This window comes from Dermacentor silvarum, chromosome 1, assembly GCF_013339745.2.
Source record: "Dermacentor silvarum isolate Dsil-2018 chromosome 1, BIME_Dsil_1.4, whole genome shotgun sequence".
Taxonomy (NCBI): Eukaryota; Metazoa; Arthropoda; class Arachnida; order Ixodida; family Ixodidae; genus Dermacentor; species Dermacentor silvarum.
In genome coordinates, this window is record NC_051154.1 from 170,016,886 (window position 1) to 170,040,039 (window position 23,154).

General features: G+C 45.6%; 1 protein-coding gene across 1 annotated transcript in view; it reads right to left on the reverse strand.

The window, feature by feature from the left end:
- LOC119434944 (centrosome-associated protein 350-like) overlaps positions 1-23,154 on the reverse strand; it is a 194,607-nt gene that overhangs the window by 74,020 nt on the left and 97,433 nt on the right. Inside the window, exon 18 of the mRNA XM_049673160.1 lies at positions 10,473-10,592. Coding sequence (XP_049529117.1) covers positions 10,473-10,592 — 120 coding nt within the window. The remainder of the gene's footprint in view (positions 1-10,472; positions 10,593-23,154) is intronic.

Here is a 23,154-nt window from a genome sequence, read left to right on the forward strand (position 1 = left end):
TGAAGAGGCGGTCATTACTTGCACACAAAATTGAAATGCACACTCGACTAATTAACAAAATTCACTAATTATATTTTAACGAATTATCTTATGGCCCATATTGCAATTTACAAATTCTAGCCATGGAGTTCGCAAGGATCCCCTGGGAAAAAATTCTCAGGATGACACCAGTTTCGAGACATTAATTCCCGAAGTTTACAGAGAAATGCATTGGTGTTCCAGTAACTTTTGTGCTTCAATGCATGAAACATTTTGTCAAGAAAGCCACTTTGTACAAAGTGGGTTCTGCTTGCTCCCCGCCAAGAACTGTGCCCTTGTGCGTATTGTGCCAACGCCAAGCTCTGCTTTTCTGCACTAAAAAGTCTGATGGGTGATGCCTATACCCTTTGAGGACTTGAAAGAACAGTGCGTCTACCCCTCAACAGTGAAATGCATCTAGGTGACTTTGAACTGTGTCGTATCTGTAGTGGTCGCTGCCTTGTGCTTGAGTTTGCAGCTACGAGATGGCACTGAGAGCAAGAGGGCTGCACCTTGCAACATGTATATATTTAACAGGCAGACAGCAATAAAGGTTCTTGTTGTTGTTACGGGCCGAGTCGCTTGTGTCATCATTCAGCATTCCCTGGGCATGGCGTCAGAAGTGGGATGGAATTAACGCGGCGGTTAAGAATGCGGCAGCCGGTGCGGACACCGAGAATACCACGGTCAACATCCTGCGTGTCGGAATGCCCGGACTTCAGCCCCCGCCACCATTTACCTTCACAAGCCTGGGGAAGAGGCCGACATGGATAGCGACGTCCAAAGACTGCGCTTTCACCGCCGGTCTCAACACAGCCACCGATGAGGAGCAGGTGCGCAAGCTTTTGTATTGTATGGGGCCTCAAGCACGCAGCGTCTTGTCACGGGGAACATCAACTCCGGAAACCCTCTCGTTTGTGGATGTCAAGGCTAAACTAGCATGGCATTTCATCCACCCAGTCAACAAAATTTATGAAAGCCACCAATTTGATCACCGAATGCCCCAGCAAGGGGAGCCAGTCGATTAATTTAGGCGAGCGATTAAAGCTAGGCGTACACGACCAATGCATAGCTGATGTCCTGGCTCGCCTAAATCAAGCAAGCGTCACTCAACGAAAAGAAATGTCAGTTCCGAGCGTCTTCAGTTAAGTTCCCGGGAGTGGTCATGAATGCGCAAGGAATTTCAGCAGATCCAGATAAGGTCAAGGCTATCATGGACCTCCCACCACCAGTTGATGTCAGTGGAGTTCGTCGATTGCTTGGAAAGGCCAACCATGTGACCCGTTTCATTCCAAACCTGTCTGACGTATCTGCACCCATTCATTCACTCTTGAACAAGAATGCCTGGAATTGGGTTACAGCCAAGAGTAAGCTTTCACCCGCATCAAGTCATTGCTCAGCTCCGATACATGTGTGGCAAAGTACCACCCACATTACCCGACTATAGTATCAGCTGATGCAAGCTCTCATGACCTGGGAGCCGTCTTGTTCCAGGATCAACCTTCTGGAATTCGACGTGCTGTAACCTATGCTTCTAGATCCCTCACTCCCACAAAAGGACGCTACAGTTAAATGAAAAAGGAGTCACTGGCTGTCACGTGGGCCGTGACTAGGTTCGACTGGTATTCGTGGTCTAAGCTTTGAGGTCGCGCTGGATCACCTTTCACTTGTAGCCCTCCTTTCGAGCAAGGACCTGGAAGTCTTGCCACCTCAAGTACAGCGAATGCAGATCAAGTTATGTGCTATCAGTACACTGTCAAATATGTACCTGGGAAATTCATAGCTACAGCCGATACACTATCACAAGCACCCTGCGACTCGCCAAACTCGAAAGCCGTTGACAGCTTGGAAATCTACGTAGGTGAGGTCCTCAAGGATCTACCTCCACTAGTGGCAAGTCAACTAGACGATATCCGTCATCATCAAGCGCAGTATGGAGAGTGTTCCTCAGTGGTGACATATTGTGAGAGAGGCTGGCCACCCATGAACAGAGTACCAACCCACATAGCACCAGACTGGAAAGAGAGAGACACACTGAGTGTATACGGTGGCTTGCTTTTGTTGAATAGCCGTATCATCATTCCAACTGCTCAACGCCAGGACATCCTCGCACTGCTGCACGAAGGGCATTAAGGGGTACGCTGCTGTCAAGAACGCGCCAGAGAGAGCGTCTGGTGGCCAAATTGCAATCTGCACATTGAACACCTTGTGGCTCTATGTGCCAAGTGTGCCGAGACTTGACTCGTGTGTTCCGAGCCACTGATACCAACTCCCACACCAGAAAGGCCATGGCAATGCCTGGGAATCGACCTGTTCCAGTTTAAAGGACGTGACTATGTCCTGTCGTTGATTATTACTCCAGATTCCCTGAAGTAGTCACACCTGGGACTACGTCAGCACCGGCGGTCATTGCTACGATGAAGAGCTATTTTGCTTGCTTCGGAATTCGAGATGGAGTGCGGACAGACAACGGACCTCGGTTCGCATCCTTTCAACTGGAAGAGGTAGAGGCAAAGTGCATAGCGCATGGAGGACCGTGGAGGACCTGCTTGAGAAAAGCTCCGATCCGTACCTGGTCCTTCTCGCTTACCAAGATACACCTGGAGTTTCGGGCGTCTCTCCAGCACATTTACTTATGGGACTAAAACCGCAAACTCGCCTTCCGGGACTGCCAGAACAACTTCTGCCGGCATTGCCAAGTCACGGGGAGTTCAGGGCACATTATTCTGCGGCCAAGGTGCAACAGGCGAAAAACTACAATCACCATCACAGTGCAGGCCCTCTGAGCAGTCTTAAACCAGGGGACGACAAGTGGATCAAGGACATTGGTTGCAGCGGTCGTGTCCTCAGCCCTGTTCAGCGACATCGATCATATGTGGATGTGGTTGAGACTCCCAGCAGCGTTCTGCAGAGGAATCGTCGCCACCTGGTGTCGTTCTCAGCGGATCAGAATATCCAAGGAGAGGCACCAGCCTCGCCGTCAACGCCGCTGCAAAGTTCTTCCTGCACGTCGCCTGTGTGACCTGTGGCCACACCTGCCTTACCTCAAATACAGGGACTGCCTGTGGAAGCAAGTTCACCTCAACATGATGAACAGAAGTGAACGCGATACGGTCGTGCAGTGAGACTGTAGCGCCCACCGACATTCTTATGCGGGGATGCTAAGGTCGGCACTCTCGGCTGGCGCTTTGGGGCCGGCTGCGGATGGCGAGGAGAATAAAGTTGGGTGGCGCGTGCTAGCGGCGCAAGCACGGCACGCGCCAGTCCGTTCTTAAAGCCTGCTGAGCTGGTCTCCTTGTTCTGGCACTCCGCTGCGGCCCCTCGGTTCCTGACAAGACCACCGCGCAGGTTGAATCTGTAGCTATCTCGGGAAGGAAGATTTAGTGGTCGCCGCCTTGCGCTTGAGTTTGCAGCTATGAGATGGCACTGAGAGCAAGGGGCGGCATCTTGCAACATGTATATATTTAACGGGCAGACAGCAATAAAGGTTCTTGTTGTTGTTATGGGCAGAGTCACTCTTGTCGTCATTCAGCATTCTCTGAACAGTATGAGCGATGGAATAACTACAAGAACAATGGGGGCCCCACATGAGGCTGAGGTCACATATGCGGTGTGGGAAAATGGAAAAACTGTAATGAAAACATCATAGCAGACTTTGTTTGTGAAAGAACTAGCTAAGTGGATCTCCAAGTGGGGTAAACACGACTACAATCAACGACCGATTTTCTGGACGCCCGATTTTTCGGACATGCCTAATAATTTCGACGCCTTCACGGCACCACCAGGTACCCCCTAGAGTAAATGTATAATAATAATACTTTGACTCATAATAATAAAAACGTCTGAAATTTCGCACGCAAAAACCCTTTGCCGTCCGATTTTCTGAACATTTTGGCATGACCGCAGAACCGAAATGGTATTATCGAAACCAGCACCACCGCCATTTTGATTATCTCGCCACCTCGTACCAGCGCTCTTACACGCCGATCCACTGGCAGCCACCACCGTGGCAATGCTACGCCTACCTGCTACGACATTAGCTACCAAGCCTCTTGCAGTTTGGTGCCGTGTTTTTCATTCACAGAATTCACCGATGTCAGCAAAGGCACTGAATGCGTATTTACAATCCTCGCCAATGGCTTCGAAGCTTGGAAAGCACGACACGTTGCATAAGGCCGGTTCCGAAAAATCAGCTTCGCCTCAATACAGCAATGTAGCGCGGTGAAGCATATGCAAAGTACTGCAGTGAAGCATACCAAAAGTGGGAAGGCTCAATTGTCACGGGACACAGTATATATTGGGGGCGAGCTCCACCACTGGAAAAGCTGGCACCACCGTCGGCCTCACGTGTTATGAAGGATCACGTGGACACAGCGGCCACGTCTTCTGCTTCGGAAGTGCCAAAGCGAGCTGAAAACGAAAGTTTAAGGGGAGATGCTCCTCAGAAACATTTCTTTTTAAATAATGGTGCTGGGCGAATGAAAATTCTACCACTTATAGAGCTTGATCTCTTCATTCGAAATCAATCTACTTTTAGTTTTAGGATATCTCGATGCTTTCATGTCCTAAGTGTCATGCATAAGTCAGAAGCAGTGCATGTTTGTGCAGCTGCTGGACTTAGCAGTTACCATGATAGAGCAGTGCAAATTATTTTTCTTAACCCTAACGCTCCACTGAGTGCTAATAAACAAGATAATGTGATTCCCTTTACAGGCAACATTTTAAGAGAATTTCGTACTGGTGCTTCACATTCAGTGGCTGGTGCCCGAGTACATTAAAAATTTTCATCCTTAAAAAAATAAAGTGATTGCAATAAATCCTAGATAAGTGCATTCTACATATCCTAAAAATTATGCCCATCAAATGTGGTCTTGATTGGACCACAATAAGTACATAAAATTTTGTACACAAACGCCTTGTTTTGCCCAAAATATGAAGTTGAGAAAAATGCGATTGAAAGTCATAGAAGTTGTTTACTTCTGTTAATTATTATTATTATTGCTTCCCGGGGAGATTGTGATGCGGCAAAGCTAACCTTGGAGAGAAAAATCTTAGGCCTACCACCTTGCACGAGCCCAATGGCGTGCGACACCGCAGTTTGACGCATCGCGCGCTTGAAAATGTGTCATATCTGTGCCTTTTCTTGCTACCTTGAGTGCTTTAACCGAGTTTATTATACTTTTCCTGATCATTTCTGGCTCTGATTTCTTCATATGTGAAATAGGAGAGATCAATGTTGCTGAAACAACTAAAAACACAAAACCTATTTTTTATGAAAACTGCTGTTTTTTGACCCGCCTCTCCCCTTAAAGTACCACTTGTGTCTGCGTGACAACACTTGAAGGTACTATAATAGGTAGTGGCTGCCTTTGAAGGCGTCCGACATGGTAGGCTATTGCTCGGTACCACAGTGCCGGACGCGTACGCAACGGAGCCCGGTGTCAGCCTTCACACGTACCCGCAGGCCAAGAAGCCAGGTGTACCTTGGATTGCGAAACTTAGAACCGGGAAGCAGCCATCGGCTACAACTCGGGTGTGTAGCAAGCACTTCCGCGAGGGAGATTTCTGCTACAGCGTTGGGGCTGCGATGTTCGGTGAGTAGCAGAAAGCGAACACTGAGAAACTCGGCCGCGCGTGCTGCCCGGTTAATGTCATGAAGATTTGGTCTATGAACTTGCTGATGCTAGATACTGGCAAGTTCAGCAGAATGGAAAGGGAACGGTAAGAAGCACATTAAAAAAAGACATGGCATATGCTCATGTTTGTGTTAGCACCAAACAATGAATGTACTGGATTAACATAAAGAAGCAGCGGGAAATTCCTCGCTGAGAAGACCAATAAACATAAAGTGCAACGCAGCTTGAGAAATAACAATGAAATGTCCAAGAATATACAAGAAAAAAAAAATCATTGAATCATCGCGATGGCACATCACGAGTTGCATATAGCGTCGAAGTCCCTAGTTATAACGAAATTATTTTTTTAACCGCTCTGATAGCGCCCACACAACAATGGTTGCTTGTGTACTGTAAAATGTTGATATGCTGTGGCCTAAAACTCACGGCACGGTGCGAACACGTGCTCGCAGCAAAAACGAAACATCGTGCGCGAACATACATGCAGACGCGCAGTCGGTCGCTGCGAACCCGTGCGATTGCTGCATTGAGGCTTCATTCTGTTATGCTCCATTTGGTTATACAGACAGCACACTATAAGGGCATATTTCAAATAGCCTGCTCTCAGCGTTTGCCAACCTTTCACCAAGAAGTTGGTACGGGGGACTCCATCGCATCGACCACGCGCAATGGGCGTTCACCGTACGTATTCAGTAAAGAGATAGCGCCTGTAAACTATTCTGCGCTTTCTGTTTGCCCAAGGTTATTATTGACAGTAAGAAACTTTCCTCGCTTGAAGAGTACTTACAGAAATGGCCAGGAGGGCTCCTGCGTGGTGTTTTTATTGAGCGCCGACAGCCAAACCTACAAGGAGTGCGCTGCGTTATCCCTCATACTGCGCAAGCGAGGCGCTTCTGACAGATGGCGACTCCGTAACTCCTCGCCCCCAATTCCGAAATTACACATGCACGCACCCGCCATCTCCTGTCACTGTACGAGCACCGATACGCCTAATAAGTCTACTGGCAGGCAGGCTTTCGGAGCTATTTCGGACATGCCTGTGGCGATTTGAGACCCTGGGGGCAATAAAAGGCATGACTTCATTTTTCCACAATTCCCAATTTTTCGGGCGTGTTCGTGGCCACTAGGGAGTCCGAAAAATCGGACGTTGATGGACGGCGGACACAAGCTGCGGCTATTCGTGAAGCAAAACAATGCGAGGTGCAAGCATGCCTCGTTCTGCATTTTGGCTTCGCATAAAACTCAAATGAGATTCAATCCTACCACTGGCACAAAAAAGAAGAAAAAGAAAGAAAAAAAAAACATCTTTTCACCTGCGCTGTAAACTGATTTTTTTTCTTTTTCTTTTTTTGTGCCAGTTTCACCTGCACTGTAATGCAGCCAGAAACGGACGAGAACTGAGCACCACAAGAAAACGAAAACCACCTAGGAGGCCAAGCTCGCCCTCGGGGACCTGGAAGACCACCGACAACTCGTCGCCAGGGCCAAGAGGGCAGTCGAAGCCAGAGGGTTCCTGGACTAAGGAACTTTCCCATCTCGGGGTGATACCGGGCCTTGCTCGGGACACTGTTTCACTAATAAACGTTTCTCTCTCTCTCTCACCTGCGCAGTAACCACCAGAATGACACGCATTGCAAGGCAAGCTCAAGAACATTCAGCTGATTCATGCACTTTCAAGCGATATTGTGTGCTTCCGTGATGAAAATGGAAGGAGTGGGAACTCATGACCTGCGTGCAAGGCATCCACTCGAGGCATGATTGGCTATGCAGACCAGACGCAACTTGCTCTAAACCGAAATAATTGAAGCTTTTTAAACTCTGGTTGTTCGCATCTAGTGCGAAAATGAACATTTTTGTTTGAACTAAACCAACTCTTGGCGACTGCTATCCGTATCCTTGCCATTCATAACGACTTTTTAATTTTGAAATAGTGCGACAATGCAACACATGCATTGAGAGAATGCATTCGTTAGCATTCAAGGCGCTAATTTCATTCCATGCAATCAGGTTAAAGAAAGGAAAGCCGCCACTGGGTGTGCTGCTTGTTGATAAGGAATATCGGCTGCTGTGCTGGTCCCAAACTACGTGAGTGCATTTCGTTCAAACAGTTCCTTTTGTTTCCAAAAACATTTTCCACCGACCACAAATACCTCATACCTGCCCTTGAGCAAGGCTCAAAAGAAAAGCAGGCGTGTCCCTGTATTACCTGTTTGTAAGTAATGCTGATTTACACAATATGGACCAGTTTCTCGAAACACAATATTTGAACAATTGTAACTTTGTCAATAAAAATAATGCAGCATGTTTTTTCATAATATTCCAGTCCTTAGAGAACAATTTGGGCGGGACTATAGACATTTTTCAATAATGTAATGTTTTTTTAATTTTCATGATTTGAGTAAAAAAATGTTACTTTAATAACTAGTAAAAGAATAAAAATGCACAGGTTCGTTATCCACCTAAAGGCCTGTCGCAACAAGCTGGGATGTACAGAGAAGAAGGAACAGAGTCCAAATGATGAGCACATTTGAATACTATAGTGTTCCGAGAATGAAAAAAAAAAAAAAGCTATAAGTTATTGTTTTCAAATCCAGAAAATGCCGTGAGCTACTTCCCCTTTACTTCTATTTGCACTGGAAGTAAAGATATTTGCTATATTTTACTTGCGTGACCTTAAGCATTGTCACGAATTTAATAAAAAGCAAATTTTGTAAAACTGTCGTCGTCGCCCGATGACCTTAGATGATTTTGATGATGGCTAATAGCTTTCTTCAAAAACAAGTAGGACTTTAGCACTATTCAGTCACATGTGCGTAATGTGCAAAATTATCAGAAAAATAAAAAAGTCGCAGTTTGGCCCGGAAGCCAAAGCATCAATTGCAATAGCAAATTAGTAGACAGCTATACGAACTAAGGATAGTAGTTTTATCGGCCGTATAAACTTGGAAACATTCACTTACTAACTAAATTAACAAGCATGGTGGCAGCGAGCGCAGGCAAACATGAACACATCACACTGTATGAGCGCAAACACTCGCTGTCAAAACGCTGGCACGACAAAGTGAGGCAGCAGCAGCGAGCGAAGTGTCCTTCGTGCTGTCTATTACTTCAACGCAAACTGAACGGTGAGAACACAGCATGCACAAAGGTATGATCCATCGACAGATCACTTTCAAAACAAGGTGCGCGCGACCGCGCAAAGTACGCAGTTGGTGCTGGAATAGAACGCCGCCCCCCTCCCTCCCGCGCTGCCTCCCCACTTTCCTCCCTGCGTGCGCGAGATTGAGCCGCGATCATCGGTTCCCCTTCCCCATAGTCGCGAAATATGTAGTTGCTGCCAAAAAACAATGGCCACCCACCCACGGCCTTTCGCACGACGGAAGACAGTGCGTTTTCGTCAGCTTTCAACTCTGGCGCGCCAGATTGAGCCGCGATTGTTGGTTCCCCTCGCGCTTTCACTCACACATACAGCATACGGCGCGCGGCGACGATGTTATCACCCTTGAACTTTATATGGAACATCACAGCGACAGCAACGCCGATGGCAACAATACGCATGAAGTGTCATTTAACTGCTATCGATTATGATACTCCCTAATGCGAAATTTGAGCGCAGCTCTATACATGTTTTCATTTCGCAATATATTAGCTGGCGTGGACAATCTGTCTCGTGCAGCACACTGCAAACGGAGCGAAGTGTGGCACGACTGCCTCACTAATCTGGAGATCGCGAGAGCCAGTGCGTGGCTGACGCATGGGCGCGATTCACACCAGCCGGCACAGACAGACCTCCCAGACGACGCGCACTACTCTGGCACCATCTCATAGCCATCATCGAAGCACTACACTTTTCTTCTCATGCTTTTGCCATACCCTCCTCCTCCGCTTTCCGCATAATGGTTCCGCTGCACCCTCTTCCTCGCGTCTTTCATGCCCCGATGCGCTCCGCGTTCGCTCTTTCATCCTTCGCTGCGCTCGTTCGCTCAGTTACGCTGATGCTCGCCGCAGGAATGGGCGCCTAAGAGCTGCGCTCTAAAATGTCAAATATACAACCTGTTTTGATCGCTCATGGAATTGACTGGCGGTATTCTCAAACAATCACTTTTATGGAGATACTACCACTTTCATGACTTTTTACGTGACTCTGTATCGGACTTGTCGAAATATGTGATCGATAGAGTTCCTGGCCCTCTGTGCAGACAGTCAGCTTGGCACAGCACCAGAAACACTGGTGGCCATATACGCCAGCGCATCCAGTGCAGAGTCGCGAGAAATCTCGCGAATGTGATGCTATCTCCAAAAGTGATAGTACTAGTCAAGTACAAAATGAACCCACACGAAAACATGCTCTGCCGCCCTCTCGTGATCGTGATGATGCTGTGTCTGACAGCTGACAATGGGAAGTTGCCAACGGCGCAAATGCAGTGCAAATTTGATATATGATTGTGACTTGCAGCCAATTTTCAAACCCTTCTTTTTTAAAATAAAGGTACACATTATATTTGTGTGAATACGGTAAGTGTTAATCAATGGGAGAAGACCATTAATTCTGGAGCATTTGCCTGTGAGCCATTCAAATAGATGTGGAACAATGGATCACACAGTGATGCAATTGCAATAATGCTGAATGAGCCCAGCAAAAGCAGCACAAACTGAAACTATAGACTGTTGCAAGCACGCTGTGCCTACTTCGTATATGAATAGATACAGGCTATCTTAAAGGACACTGTAAAGCTTTCCTTCAAGAATCCTTTTTTCATAGCCTATTCTTTCATTCTTGCATTCATTCACGATTATTTAATAGCAATAATAATTCACCTGACTGAGTCTGGTGAGCCAACACTTTTCCTGGAGTGAGAGCACCTGAAGTGGCCACTGTACTTAGGTTGATACTTGGCAGGGAAAGCTCATCTCCTAGTCGTGTGCTGGTAAGAAATGCTGTGCCACCACACATGTTGAAAAGAAACAAATACATGTGATGTGAGTTGCAACATCTTTCCGAAACTCAATTCTCAGCTCTTACTGACAAAAACTACACAGCAAACATAGGTGCACTACAAAAGTAACATTTGTGATAATCATAACTGCTGAAGTAGCAGCAACACCATACATAGTATGACTGAATCTCAACTGAAGCTACCATCCCATCCAAAAATGTGTTCATTTACACTTAGTGAAGCTCCTGGCAATCCAACACCCCAATGCTGACAGCAGTTAACATGCCCAAGAGCAATAAACCTATACAGGGTGCTTTTTTAAGACCATACACATTTTTTATAAAAATGCTATGAGCGTAGCCAAAGTGGCATTTTTGCAGAAGAGTTCCTAGGCAAGGTGGACATACCAGGTGCGCGAGGTATTTGAGAGCACTATTCCTTAGCGCCATAGACACCAGCAGGCTCATCACATCTATCTAGGCATGCGGCTTCTTGTTGGTTGACCCCTTATCATTCATACTGTGCTGTTTCTTCAAAGATGGAAGCATACAGGTTGATGCAGGAAATGAAATGCCATGCAGTCCTCGTCGCCCTGGCCGCACACCACAGAGACTTGTAAATTGCCATCTTTCTAAACGTAGCGAACTTTTTTCGTTTACAAGGTGCGGACAGAACTGATGTGTTCTGGCGGTGACGTGGCACCTGTGGCGAAAAGGAAAAAGCACAGTCAGCGATCAGACGTCGTAAGAACCCCTGATTTTCTCCAGCGGCTGCAAGTCATCGTGAGCGACAACCCAGGGAAGTAAATGCGGGCCATTGCAAAGGAGCTCCAAGTCGCAGAGTCGACTGTCAGGCTCGCTGTGCACGAGCACTTGATGTACAATTCATATGCCAGGAGGACGGGGCAATTCATGTCCGATAAAACTCGGGAGAATCGTCTGCTCCGGTCCAAGCGCTTGCTAAGCAAGCTGAAGAGACCTGAGGAGCCTGGAATGCTCTGTTTTCTTGTTTGTTTTGTTCAGATGAAAAGAACTTTGACCAAGACCAAAAAGTTAACCACCGTAATGACAGGTGGCTTTGCACAAGCGCTGATGAGGTGCCTACAGTGATGCACACAAAATTGCCGTCGTCTGGGACGGTGTTAGCCGTCGCGAGCAACGAGGGTGACGTCATGCCACCACACTTTCTTTGCAGAAGGACTCCACGTGAATGCTGCAGCGTACGTGGAGGTGCTTGCCACTGTTGTGAAGCTCTGGATAGAGACTGTTTCGAAAGGAAGACCTTATGTCTTTCAGCAAGATTCGGCTCCCGCCTGCACCACATGCGTCACCCAGGAGTGGCTGGCTGACAACTTCTACAACCACGTCACTCCCAACTTGTGGCCTCCTAGTTCTCCAGATTTAAATCTGCTCGACTACTATGTCTGGAGTGTTGTTAAGAGAGAGGCCAACAAACAGCCACATAATACAAAAGACTCACTGAAAGCCGCCATTGCTGACTCAATGGCCAACATCTCTAACGATCACCTGATCGTGCATGCAGCCGTTTTCGAAGCCGAGTTGAATGGGTTATTTCTGCGGATGGCGGATTCATTGAGTAATTGTGGAAATAAACCACATAAGAAGTATTTCCCAAGGTTTGGTGAAAATATGTCTATTTTTGCTGGCTCTCTGCCTGAAGCCAACATTGTGTTCTCAAATACCTCGTGCACCCCGTACTTCGCCACTAATAACGTTTCAAAGTTGCAGAAAACTAACGAAAATATGTTGAATAACTTTTTATCAGAACCTTGTGGGTAATTGTTTATATGGCAGACTTGAAGGCAGTTTTATTTTAAAGCACCCTTTTTTTTGTAGATCTTGAAAATCGCACCTAATTAGAGATATTCATCAAAGAACTACAGTCGAGTCCCGCTACAATGAAATTCACGGGACACGAGAAAAATTTCATTGTGGAGGAACTTCTTTGACATGAAATTAGTACATAGTATATACGTACGCCAAACGACAAAACCGCGAATGAAACCGAAACCATCGTCTGGGCAATCTTCGCGATGTCATGGGGGCAAAGGTTGAGACATACCGAAGGCGGTCAATAAAGTGTCAATTTCACGGGAGAATGCATTTCGCGCCGCTGTTACAGCATTTTTCGTACATTGCGGCCGATGCCTAACTCAATGCGCGTGCCCAGTCAATCGCGAAACACTCATTTTGCGGCAAGCCGCGAGATGACAATACCATGATCGCAAGTTACTTCCAAAGATCTCTTCAAACAAGTTGGACATCAGCTCACCGAAATTGAGTGAAACTTGATATCGAAGTTCTAGCGCAAAGCTTCATTCCTGTATTTTTCGTTATCTTCATTCTCATAATGCTGAAAGCGCGATTTAGTGATAGGCAACTTGCAAAATGGTGCCCGCCCTCTTCCGTACATAGCCGTGGCGTACCATTCACTATAAGATATGGCTGGAAAACGACGATTATCTCCACCTGTATGGCCACAAGTCTCCACAAGATTATCTCCACAAGTCTGGCCTGCGAACAAGAAGACACACGATAGTGCACTGTCTTGTTTTTGTTTGGCCCCATTTTTAATGCTGTTCGTATTTCCATGTCACTTACCGGCTAGGTCATCGAAATACATTATATAAACGCATAAATTCATAAATGAAATTTTTTTTTTACCCTTTGCGGTCCGAAACGTTTACCCACTTTCCGGCTGTCCCGGTCCGAAACTATTTTGCCAGTTTATAGCGCCGCGATGAAAATCACAAACTGGACGAAAAACTCATAGGATATTTATTTTTTATTTTGCATTCTGCAGGCAACTTCTCTACCGATATTTAAGCAGCATGTGATACCGCTCGAAGCATTTTTCTGGGGGCAGGCCAGGGTTGTTACTGCAGGTTTTGCAGAAAAACACAGTTTCCCTCCTGCCTCCGTTTGTTTTTCGGTCGCTAAAAACAGCAGTCTTTGCTATTTCGGCCTGGGAGCTTGTAGATGAAATGGCTCCTCCCATCTAGCCTTTCCTAGCACTCCTTCCGCTCAGACGGGCCCCGCTTTTTGGCTCTAGCCCTCACGTCACCCACCAGCTGTTGGAAGAGGTTGCGGCAGTACTGCGGGTGTCGCTGTTCTTTCTCAGCATGATTCTGCAGCCACTTCAAATTCAAAGCATAATTCAAATCAAGCGGTTTGAACTATCACAATTTCATTGCATATTTATGACGAAGTCGGCAAATTAGGCTAGCTTGCGCTTAGCGGAAGTTTTATTTCCAGCAGTAGGTCAGCCTGGATTTATTTCACTTCCCAGCAAGCGAAGCGGTTACGAGAGTCTCACAGTCCGTTAAAAGAACCATTGCAATATGTCATTGTCGTGGGCTCTGATAACTTTTAAGATGAGGTCAGAAGGATCCATTACTTTCAGAGCAGTCAGCAGAGTCAGTCTGTCTAGCGGGTTGTCATTTTCCCCAGACGACGAGATGTTGGCATCATGTTGACAACAGTGGCTGCGGCGCGACCGCCGTATCTTGAAAGCAATCTGCGCCGTGCACAAACTGCGCGCCCGCACGGACCTCATCTTCAAAGCGGTCAGCGATGTGGGCAAAGTGCAACTAGTGTTGGTACAGTCGTGTGCGCTGTGCTTTCGACATTTAGTTCGCGTTGAAGCGAGAGACAGCACGGAGGTCAATTCGCTCGCTGCTATTGCCGTGCCTTATTCCAGCGTGTTGAGACAGTTTCCACGGTCATCGAGCGAGATGTGTTCATGTTTACCTGTGCGCGCGTGACACTGTGCTCGGTAATTTAGTTAGTAAGCGAATGTTTACGAGTTTATACGGCCGATAAAACTACGATCGTTAGTTCGTATAGCTTTCTACGAAACTGCTATCGCAATCGATGCTTCGCCTTTCAGGCAAAACTGCGATTTTTTTTTTCCTTCCGCTTTCTGCCTCGGCGATCATATGTGCCTTCTCAATAGAGAGAAATTTACAGTTCTTCATTGGCGTAGCCATTGCGACCGGACACGCACACCACAGAAAACGGCAGCGATTGTTTGTATCCCGTGCATGGTGCAGTCTCGCGCAGGTGCGTGACGAACACGCATGGCTGTGGATTGCAGTGGCGTAAATCGGTACTTTGAACTTGATTTCGTTCGCAAAAACCTCATTCAAGCAGACACATAGGCAGAAAGTTTTCATTTTTCCAGAGGGGGGGGGGGGGGGGGGGGCAGGGCCTGAGCAGCTTTCCAAAACCTACCTGTGTGTGTGTGTGTGTGTATATATATATATATATATATATATATATATTATATTTTTATTATTATTATTATTATATATTATTATATTATAATATATATATTATATATATATTATACCCTTTGCTAACTATTTTATATTTCTCTCTTTCTGGCAAAAGCCATTATATCGACACTCCAGGCAAATTTTTGCTCTTGGCGTCACCGTGATGTTCCGTATTAAATCCAAAAACCATATAAATGAGCGACCCGTACACTGTGGGTACGGGAAAAAGCACGTAACAGTGAGCCGAAAAGGATGGCGGCTTGATGGGCATTATCTTCCCACGTGCTCAATATTCAGGTCAGTTGTAGGTCACGTAATCAAACGTAGATGGGAAGGAGAGCACGCGTCTTTTCCTCTAGCGCTGCCGTAGCTGTGAATGACTGTGCTCGGCTGACATTTATGCGGCCCGCATGCCATATCTAATTGTTCGTAATCATTTGTGGGTGCAATGATAAAGGGCGAGCAGGGATGGCTGCTAACTTCATGCGCGCTGTCTTCCTTGCCGGGCTGTCTTTTTGTGCCCCTAGTGTTGCAGAGTTAAGAGACAGAGGTCATTGCAGATCACTGACAGAGGCCGTCTGTAGTGGACATAAAGATGGGCAGATAATGATGATGAATCTAATTTTCGGAGTTGCGGTGAATCGTGCGGCTGTACGAACCATTCGCCTCTGCTGCCGGCGTTCTTCATAATGCTTGCATTGTGAAAGCGAGTGCTCAAGGTCATCCAGTGAGGTATTTACAGGTTTATATGGTCCGTGTATTACAGTATGCTTGCTATTTTAATTTTTGGTTAACGTTTACTACAATTTATATGGCCACTATAACTAATGCATAGACTCATGTAAGGGCCGCACTTTTTTGTCCCGATTGTGACGGGCCTTTCATGGGACCGGGCCATTTGACCTCATTTTTTGAACTACGAGTATGACATCCGCCGTAAACCTCCGCGATCGCCTCCTCTCGACATCCAGTAGTGACGCGAGAAAGCGCAACAATTCGCTGTTGAGCCCGATCAAAATCAGCGCACGGAAGGTGATTACTTCTCAGCTGGGTGTCTTTTTTTTTATTTTAATATTGGCTGTCAAGTTGGGGGTGCCCTTACACGGGTGCGATTCTTACATGGATTTGCACAGTACGAATCTTCCTTCTCGTAATTGTCTTCTACTTCGCTATTACTAATACTTCTTCGCCTTCCCGGCCAAACTGTACTCTTTTTTTTTGTTTGTTTTAGTACTTTGAGTCCGAGCATAAGCGCTGCTGCGCATGACTTCTAGACTTCTATTTATTCTAATTTCGAGTGAATCCGGCTTGGCATCATTTCAGTTACTCAGTGAATTCTATATACAAGGTGTTTCAGCGAACACTTTCAAAATTTTTTAAAGGTAGCCTGTGGCAGATAGCACAATTTTAGTTCATCAGCTCGTCTACTCGAAGAGGCAAACATTACTTGCACAAAAAATTGAAATGCATAATCGACTAATTCACAAACCAATTAGGTTTTTAGCTAATTACCTTATGACCCGCTATGCAATTTACAAATTCTAGCCATGGAGTTCGGATTCACTTGGAACTAATTCTCAGGATGACACCAGTGTCGAGATATTAATTCTCTAATTTTGCGGAGAAATGTATAGGCATGCTAGTCACTTTCTTAACAAAACACTGTTTTATGCATTGAAGCACAAAAGTATGAATAGATATATAAATTATGGGTTTTTTCGTGCCAAAACCATGACCTGATATGAGGCACACCGTAGTGGAGGACTCTGGAATTATTTAGACCACCTGGGGTTCCTTAACGTGCACCTAAATCTAAGTATACGGGTGTTCTAGCATTTCGCCCCCATCAAAATACAGCCACAGCCGTGACTTGATCCCGCGACCTCATGCTTAGCAGTCCAACACCATAGCCACTAAGCAACCATGGCGGGTAAGCACAAAAGTAACTGAAACGCCAATGCATCTCTCCGTAATGTTCGGGAATTAATATCTCGACACTGTTGTCAGCCTGAGAATTAGTTCCAAGTTGATCTGAACTCGACAGCTGGAATTTGTAAATTGCAACATGGGTCATAAGATAATTAGCTAAAAACTTAATTGTTTCTTTATTAATTTGTCTATTATGCATTTCAATTTTTAGTGCAAGTAATGTCCGCCTCTTCGAGTAGAACAGCTCATGAACTAGAATTGTGCTATCTGCCACAGGCAACGTTTAAAAATTTTTTGAAAGTGTTTGCTGAAACACCCCGTATTTAGTATGGCCTCTGCATGCAAGAGGCGATGTTTCCATCCTAATGTGTAAAAGTTATATATAATTAGAAGAGTTTTTTTTTTTTTTTTTTTTTGTCGCCAGTCTTAAGCATCGCCTACTGGAAAGAGAATCAATATTGAGACACATAATACTAGCGTGCTTTTCACACGCCGTTGATAGAAGACTCTGCCGAAGGGATGACTGAAGTCTGCAGGTTTTTTTCAGGGTCAAAAAGCATGCAAAGTAATTTGAAGTGAGGTGAACCTACATCAACATATTCATTCTCTAGGCATAAGCTATCCATTTAGTTGGCTCCCTCCTTCTCTTTAAAAATATAATAAACTTTTTCCTGCGTATATATTTAAATATATTGTGTCTGTGCATGGTGTTCTCAGCGGAAATTTAAAAAAATATGTTGAAGTGAGGAAACACACATGAGGTAGCCGCCGCTGGTGCTTCTAATGTGCTTGTCCTCCTATTGTCAGGATTTGCAGAAATAAACCAAAAGTATGAATTAAAAGCCGTGCACGTCCGTGCCAACAATGATGCCGTAAGCCTTTAGCCACAGCAAAAGTGAAAAGGTAGAGGCAACGCAAAAGAATACTCGAATTATGTGGGTAACAGAACTCAGGTAATGACAATTTAGGGGTGGGGGGTTAGGCTACGGATCGCAAGGGGGAGGAGCTCTGCCCCCCCCCCCCCCTGCGAAAACTCCGGAGGGGGCTTGAGCCCCGGAGGCCCCCTGCAGTCGGTGCCAATGAGCGGACATACGATTGTCACAGCTTTGGAAGGGCCTTCTAATTTAACTACTCGGCAGTTCCAATTTCAATTCAGTCCCAGTTTCGTTCTCGAAATGCGCATTGAAGCGGAAATACCGAATAAAACGCCGTCGTTATGGAGAGACTTTTTTGTATTACTTTCTATGGGCAGCTGACGGGGTATCGGAAAATCTTCGTTGTGGCGAAAATTTTATTGTAGCAGCATTCGTTGTAGGGGGATTCGACTGTACAACGCTAATTCTAGGCAATAGCGAAACTAAGTGGGCCGGGAGCGCAGAAAGGGCTGTTCCACTATCACATCAGATGGAAACACCTTGTAATGAAATGTGTGACAAAGTTTAAAACTAAATGTCGCAGCCAGTCTCAACCATTACTGATACGGCACATTTTACCCAGCAAGCATTTGTTGCGACATGCCGTGTCAGTAATTGCCGCAACATTCCATCAATCAAATTTCATCACACACTTCTTCACATGGCTTTTCCGTCTGATGTAGCAGCTCGGTTTCAATTTTGCCTGGATTGAGTGCTGAAATTCTATGGTGATTATCTTGAAACAGGTGCCATTTTTTTCAAGATCAAAAAAAATGTGGGTGCATTGAAATATTACTGCCCCAAATTTTCAATATGAACAGCTGCCCCCAAGGCGCTAATAAATAAGTTATATACTTATTAATTATATAATCAGTTATATAACAAATAAGTTGTTAATTATTCTTCTGAAACTCGCATTATTAGCAGGGAAGTATGTCCAGCTCGCCTAGGAACTCCTCTGCAAAGGCTACGGTCAAAGCTTTCTTATAAAAAATTTGCATAGAAAGCCACCCTGTGTATTGATAGTGTAAACAAAATGCACCAAAGTGCAGTGCAGGAGAAAATCATGGAGCTTTTGCTACGAGTTTGATTCCTGCAGAATAAGAATAAATACATGCTGTCCAAAAGTACAACATCCTTGTGACCTTCCCTGTGAGCCACAATTAATGTCCATTGCTTTGTCAGTCAATCCGGTTAATGGTTCTATGCCTTGCCAAATATTCACTTGGCTGCCTTTCAACAAATGACACCATCTAGTGTTTGGCTTGAAAGCTACTCCTTCAATTTTAACCACTTTTTTGTTTTATGGTACTTGTGAGAGTCTAGAAATTCACACTTCTGCTGGAAGTATTGTCAAGAATGGTCTCCGCAGCATTTCAAAGTAAAACTTTCTGCTGGGCGAGTTGGTTCATACTTGCAAAGGAAATGGTTATGCGCAAAAACAAAAAACACGGACACAGAAGTAGACGGGGACAAGCGCAATTCCTGTTGCGCTCGTCCTCGTCTACTTCTGTGTCCGTGTTTTTTGTTTTTGCACATAACCATTTCCTTTGCAAGCATTTTAAACTTTGTGCCCCAAATGGTACATAATCATAGCTTTAGTAAAAAGCTGGGTTTCTAAGGCACCTCTTCCCTGTAGCACACTCCATTAGACAAATAGGAGCATGCTTAAGGGCTCACAAGCTACTCTCATTGAGGTTCATGCCGGCATGCGAGGTGCCACAGCTCTCCGATGCCATCACCAAAAGACTTATTGCACTCCTTATTATTTACTGATAAAGGCACAAAAACATATAAGCTCCTGCCATAATTTTCACAAGCAGTAAAATTGAAGGAGCCCTACAATTTTGTTGAGCTTACCAAACCATAGCCTCCTCGATAAACTCTGTGCCTGTCAAGACGCCGAGACAACAATAGGGAGGCGCCGTCAGCAGAGTTGCAAACTGCCGCCGCTCATTTCGCTGAGGACGCCACTGATGTAGAGTGCCGCCGCGTCTCCCGTCTGCGCGGCGGGCGCGACGCCGACTGTTTTAATTGCTGCGATGGTGGCACAACGATCCACTGGGTGACCAGAGCCTTGTTTATAACGCTGTAGAGCACCATAGTAGTGTCTCAAATACAGTCTGTGAAAGTGCGAGCGCGGTTGCAGCAACTGTAACGTCAAAGCGAAATGCGCATCGCACGTAGCACAAAAAAAAAAAAAAAACACGCGAATTTGTTCATTGTGGTTAATACGCCCTTAGTTACCGTAGTAAAGTGCAGAAAGTATGCAAGTCGCCAAGCGTTCTTACAGCTCTATCTTGTCAAAAACTTCTTGCGACGCTGCTCTATAATGAGCCGTCCTTCTTATATTCTTCTTCTACCTTCATTCTTATAGTGAGCCGTCCTTCGGGCCTCGGCGCACGTAAAGTCTCTAGATTTTAAAGCAAAAAAAATATCTAGGGACTTTAGGCGCACGTTAGTAGCATACTATTTTTACGACTTTCAGACAAGTTTTCCCCAAGTTCTTTTGCATCAGATGAGCGTTGTGGCCGATGTGAATATTCATACCCAGAAACCTTTGCACTTTCTACCACGTCCTTGCTACCTCCGCCTTGGCGACCAGGAAAAATAGAAACAAGTATTTAAGGACCTAGAAAAAGCGCCGCATGCCTTGAATAAGCAAGATGCGAGCAAATATTTTATTGCAAACGCTTTGTTGAACGATGCATGCAGCTCAGACATACAAAATACCGAGATGCATACCAGTTCAGACATACAAAATCCCGAGGGCGCTTCTGTCACTATATGCTTTGTCATTATATGCATTGCTCGAAGTTACATGTATCCACATGAAGAAGTTCACGGTGCTTCACCCACACATGATGTCTGTGAACCAGCGTGGCCTCTTCGAATGTCTTTTTTTTTTTTTTGACGTGATCGCACGTCAAAAGCATCTAGCAATCACAGTCGCTCAGCGTTAAGCTGAAGTCCACGATCACCCAAGAAAGTTTAAAATTTGTGGACCGTACCAACGCTGCTAGGTTTGACCGTAATGCACGAGAAAACTCGACAAAAACAATGCACGCGACTTGCGATCCCAGCGGAGGTAACGGAGAGACGGAGACGCGGGCACGCGGCAGGAGTCATGAGCTAGTCTACGTCGGTGGCGCCATCTCTCGGTAGAAACGACCAATAGGGAGAGGGAAAAGCGACGGCCGATCGAGCGCCGTTTGACAGGCACAGAGTTATCGAGGAGGCTATGACTAAACATATCAAATAAACATGCTTAGCCATTTAATGACAACACATTAAATACCCCGAAAAAATGTGCATTTGCTATTTAGATGTGCAAAATACTTAGAGAATAAGCATAACCAATTAAAAGAAAAAATATTTTGCGGGCATTTTTTCAGCAATAAAGGGGAAACACCAGGCAGAAAACTGGAAGTGGGCTTCAGCCCAAGCCACCTATGGCTTCGTTTGGAATTTGTACAGACAGCTCTCGTCATATGTGAACCATAGGGGTACATTTCGCTTGCTTTACATAACGTCTGTGACACTCCTGCTGCCGAACATCTTAGATCGGTCTACCTCTCCTGACAGTGCTGTGAAAAGAAACTGAGTCACGTGGCAAACGCTTTTTTTCTCGTCCTCTGTTCCTACCCTATACCAGCAAATGACGCTCACAGCCTGTCATTCAGTGTTAACCAAGACCTTTAGCCACAAACTTCGTACTCAATACCAAAACTTCATGGGAAGAAAAATTTTTTCATGGTATGTTGCTCGTAGGCAACACTTGTCAATAAAGGGTTAGTCACTAGACAATAATGCCATGAATATCTAAGCTTAGTGTTGCTCCTGTACTCAGAGCAGGAAGTCTTCAGTTTTGTACAAAATGCTGCCGGTTTTTTTCTTTCAACATCTGCATATCCTTATTAAGTTATTATTCTATGAGTGCACTTCCAGACTTCTGAACACAGTGACTGATGGTTGGATCTCTTTTGAAACCATGACTAAGCAGTGCTTCCCCAGCAAAAGCAAAAGCAGAGAAATGATCCCACCGAATTGACACTACAGTCGAATCCCCCTACAACGAACGCCGCTACAACGAAATTTCCGCCACATCAAAGATTTTCCGATTCCCCATCAGCTGCCCATAGAAAGTAATAAAAAAAAAGTATCTTCATAACAAAGGTGTTTTATTCGTTATTTCTGCTTCAACAAACTTTTCGAGAACAAAACTGGGACTGAACTGAAATTGGAACTGCCGAGTAGTAAAATTAGAAGGCCCTTCCAAAGCTGTGATGATTGTATGTCTGCTTGAACGAGGTTTTCACGAATGAAATCAAATTCAAAGTACCAATTTGAGCCACTGCAATCCATAGCTATGCGTGGTCATCACGCGCATGCGCGAGCCTGCACGGGATCACCACAATCGTTGCCGTTTTCTCTGTGGTGTGTGTCCGGTCGAAATGGCTATGCCAACGAAGAAGCGTAAACGTAATTTCTCTCTCTCTCTCTCGTGGAAGAGGCGCATATGATCGCCGAGGCAGAAAGCGGAAGGAAAACATTTTGCAGTTTCGCCCGAAAGGTGAAGCATCGATTGCGGTAGCAGATTAGTAGACAGCTGTACGAACTAAGGGTATTAGTTTTATCGGCCGTATAAATGCGTAAACATTCTCTTATTAACTAAATTACCAAGCACGGTGTCAAGCGCGATCAGGTAAACATGAACACATTTCGCGCGATGACCGCAGACACTCGCTGCCAACACGGTGGAGTAAGGGGGCGTGGCAATAGCAGCAAGTGAATTGACCTCCGCGCCGTCTCTCGCGTCAATGGAAACTAATTGTCAAAAGTACAGTGCACACGACTCTACCGGCACTAGTTGAACTTTGCCCACATCGCAGATCGCTTTGAAGATGAGGCCCGCACGGGCGCGCACTTTGTGCACGTTGCAGATCACTTTCAAGATACGGCGCCCGCACGGTGGCGCAGCAGCCGCTGTTGTCAACAAGATGCCTCGTCGTCTGGGGAAAATGACAATCCGTTAGACACACTGATTCCGGCAACTGCTTTGAAAGTAATGGATCCTTTTGACCTCATCAGAAAAGTTATCAGAGCCCACGACAATGACATTGTGATGGCTCTTTTAATGGACTGTAAGACTCGCGTAACGCCTTTGCTTGCTGTGAAGCGTAAGAAATCCAGGCTGACTGACTTCTGGAAATAAAACTTCCGGTAAGCGCAAGCTTGCCAAGCTTGCTGACTGTCATGAATATGCAGTGAAATTGTGATAATTCAGACTGCTTCATTGCAGTGGTGCATGCACCACAAAATGAGTGTTTTGCAATCGACAGGGCATGCGCGTTGGGTTAGGCGTCGGCCACAATGTACGAAAAATGCTGTAAAAGCGACGCGAAATGCATTCTATCGTGAAG